At 40.5% G+C, this 3,368-nt stretch overlaps 1 protein-coding gene across 1 annotated transcript in view; it reads left to right on the forward strand.

Annotated features, from left to right (window-relative positions):
- The window catches only part of FBXO42 (F-box protein 42), a 111,265-nt gene that overhangs the window by 33,035 nt on the left and 74,862 nt on the right, over positions 1-3,368 (forward strand). Inside the window, exon 2 of the mRNA XM_012662638.1 lies at positions 411-677. Coding sequence (XP_012518092.1) covers positions 428-677 — 250 coding nt within the window. The 5' untranslated portion in view covers positions 411-427. The remainder of the gene's footprint in view (positions 1-410; positions 678-3,368) is intronic.

Consider the following 3,368-nt stretch of genomic DNA (forward strand, 5'->3'; position numbering starts at 1 on the left):
TTAGCCGGGCATGGTGGCGCATGCCTGTAGTCCCAGCTACTTGGGAGGCTGAGGCAGGAGGATTGCTTGAGCCCAGGAGTTTGGGGTTGCTGTGAGCTAGGCTGATGCCACGGCACTCTAGTCCGGGTGACAGAGTGAGACTGTCTCAAAAAAAATAAAATAAACCTTAGTTACCATTCTAGTTTTCAGTGGAGAGAAAAAAATGTAATCAGAAGGCTTTGGGGATGAGGTTGGTATTTGAGCTTGTACCTATCAAATTAAGATGGTACACAACTAGTGTGGGAAAGTGCTGAAGAGCAGATTTCATACTGAGGGTAGAAAAGAAATTGTGAACAGCTTGGAAACACATGCTTGAATGTTTCCAGGCTTCTTCCAGTGCAATACTGATGTTTGTTTCTTACCTGCTATAGCTGTCAAGTGGAATGTCATGGCCAGTTCCTCGGACAGTGAAGATGACAGTTTCATGGCTGTGGACCAAGAAGAAACTGTGCTGGAAGGGACAATGGAGCAAGATGAGGATCCTCGTCCAGTATTGGAGGTTGAGGAGACTAGACATAATAGGTCCATGTCAGAGCTTCCAGAAGAGGTTTTGGAGTATATCCTGTCCTTTCTCTCACCATACCAGGAACACAAAACTGCAGCCCTTGTCTGCAAACAGTGGTATCGACTTATCAAAGGTACTGTGGGAAGGAGAAAGATTTATTTCAGATTTCATTGAATGATTTATTTTTAGACTGCCAATTTCATTTTCTCTTTTCTTCCTTAAATGTATTGTGGTTATAAAATTTAATATTTGACAATTAACACTGCATTTTTCTTCTGACCTGGGTTAGTTTTATGAACAACTTGAATATTACAGTATTTAATCCCATTTGCAGTTTTAATATGAGGATTCTTTTTAAAAAGCTTCATATTCTTGGAGTTGATCTGGTAAATGATATTGTTTTTTTTACTCCCTCCCCTCCCATCAATTATATTGTTTTTGAATCATCTATTTAGGGATGGATATAGGATAACAGTAATAGCTAACATGTATAATAGTTCTTACTATGTGTCAAGCACTATAGTGACTACTTTACAATCTCACAGCAAACTGTGAATAAAATGTGTTCCATTTTATAGATGAAGAAACTGGGTGAGGCACAGTTAACTGATTTACACAGGATTAATGCAGGATTAAAGATTCACAGTAAGCATGGCATGATGGCACCTGCCGGTAGTCCCAGCTACTTGGGAGGCTGAGGTGGGAGGATCGCTTGAGCCCAGGAGTTCTGGATTGTAGTGCCCTATGCTGATCAGGCGTCTGTACTAAGTTTGGCGTCAATATGGTAACCTCCCAACAGCAGGGGACCACCAGGTGGCAAGATTCACATTCAGACAATCTGGGTTTTTTTTTTTTTTGGATACAGTCTTGCTCTGTTGCCCAGGCTAGAGTGCAGTGGCATCAGCCTAGCTCACTGCAACGTCACACTCCTGGGCTCCAGCGACCCTTCTGCTTCAGCCTCCCAGAGTGCTAGGATTACAGGTGTGAGCCTCCAGGTCCAGCCTAAGAATCTGTACTCTTAATGAGGATACATGCTGTCTCTCAAGTTAGTTAATTTTAGCAGATGTGTGATAGTGAAAGCATTTGCTGCTTGATTTTATCTCTAAGCAGTAAAGACCCTATGCATATCTTTTACTTTAAAAAATGTTTCTCCTTTTCCTAATCAAGATTTCAGCTTTTAGCTAAATGTTGAGGTTGCTAGCCATGATATGTTTTTTTTTTGTTTTTTTTTTTTCGAGACAGAGTCTCACTCTTTTGCCCGGGCTAGAGTGAGTGCCGTGGCGTCAGACTAGCTCACAGCAACCTCAAACTGCTGGGCTCAAGCAATCCTTCTGCCTCAGCCTCCTGCGTAGCTGGGACTACAGGCATGCGCCACCATGCCCGGCTAATTTCTCTATATATTTTTAGTTGTCCAATTAATTTCTTTCTAATTTTTAGTAGAGACGGGGTCTCGCTCTTGCTCAGGCTGGTTTCGAATTCCTGAGCTCAAACAATCCGCCTGCCTCGGCCTCCCAGAGAGCTAGGATTACAGGCGTGAGCCACCGCGCCCGGCCCATGATATGTTTTTAATTAACAGATAGCAGCTATTTGGCTAATTGCAGCTAAGGTAGGAAGGACCCATTTTTTTTTGTCTAACATGACCAGGCCAATTGAATAATCTTTGATCAAAGCAAGGGTTGTATTAATTTGTTCTTTCCTGGTGGGAACAAGGCAGCTGGAGATATGACAGAAAAATCTTTAGATCAGAATCAATCAGTTTTAAAATATTTTCTTTGCATCAAGGTGGTTTTCATGGGGAGGAGGAATGGTTCTCCTTGCCAACTCCCAACGCCACCTGGAGCACTAAGGGCTAGCTGTGGTGAAATTGCTTGGTGGGCCTTGTGCTCATTCGATCTCAACTGGTAATACTGGTACACACAGCCTTCTTCTGATTTCTGAGTTAATGGTCTCTTCAGGAGAGATTAGCTCCCTACACTGTAGAAATACATTGTTTCACCTCTAAAATAAAGATGGGAAAATCACAGGTGAGGGACTGTGATCTAATCAAGTATATGAATTTATCCTTAAGTTTTATTTGGCAGTCTCATCTTTTATTTATTTATTTTTTTTAAGAGAGAGGAACCGTAGCCTAGTATTCACAGGCTTGGATCTTTTGGCAGAAATTATTGCCAAGATAGTTTTGTTTGCTTGTTTTTAATTTTAACAGATTTTATTTTTTTAGAGCACTTCTAGGTTCACAAAATTGGGCAGAAGAAACAAATTTCCCACATACCCCACACATGCGTAGCCTCTTCCATTATCAATATCCCCTATCAGAATAGTACATATGTTATAATTGATGAATCTACATTGACACATTATTATCACCCAAAGTCCATAGTTTATATTAGGCTTCACTCTTGTGTTGTACGTTCTATGGATTTGGATGGATTACATGTATCCATCATTATAGTATTACACTGAGTAGCTTCACTGCAGTAAAAATCCTATGTATTTCAGCTATTCATCCTTCCTTCCCTCCAGCTCCTGGCAACCACTGATCTTTTCACCGTCTCCATAGTTTTGCCTTTTCCAGAATGCCATATATTGGAATAATATAGTATATAACTTTTTCAAATTAGCTTCTTTTACTTAATTATGTGCATTTAAGTTTCCTCCAACATTTTTCATGATTTGTTAGGTCATTTCTTGTTAAGTGCTGAGTAATATTCCATTGATATACCACAGTTTTTGTTTATCCGTTCTCCTATTGAAGGGCATGGTTGCTTCCAAGCTTTGGCAGTTATGAATAAAGCTGCTGTAAACATCCATACACAGGTTTTTG

Source organism: Propithecus coquereli, unplaced genomic scaffold (assembly GCF_000956105.1).
Source record: "Propithecus coquereli isolate 6110/MARCELLA unplaced genomic scaffold, Pcoq_1.0 Scaffold77, whole genome shotgun sequence".
NCBI classification, from domain to species: domain Eukaryota; kingdom Metazoa; phylum Chordata; class Mammalia; order Primates; family Indriidae; genus Propithecus; species Propithecus coquereli.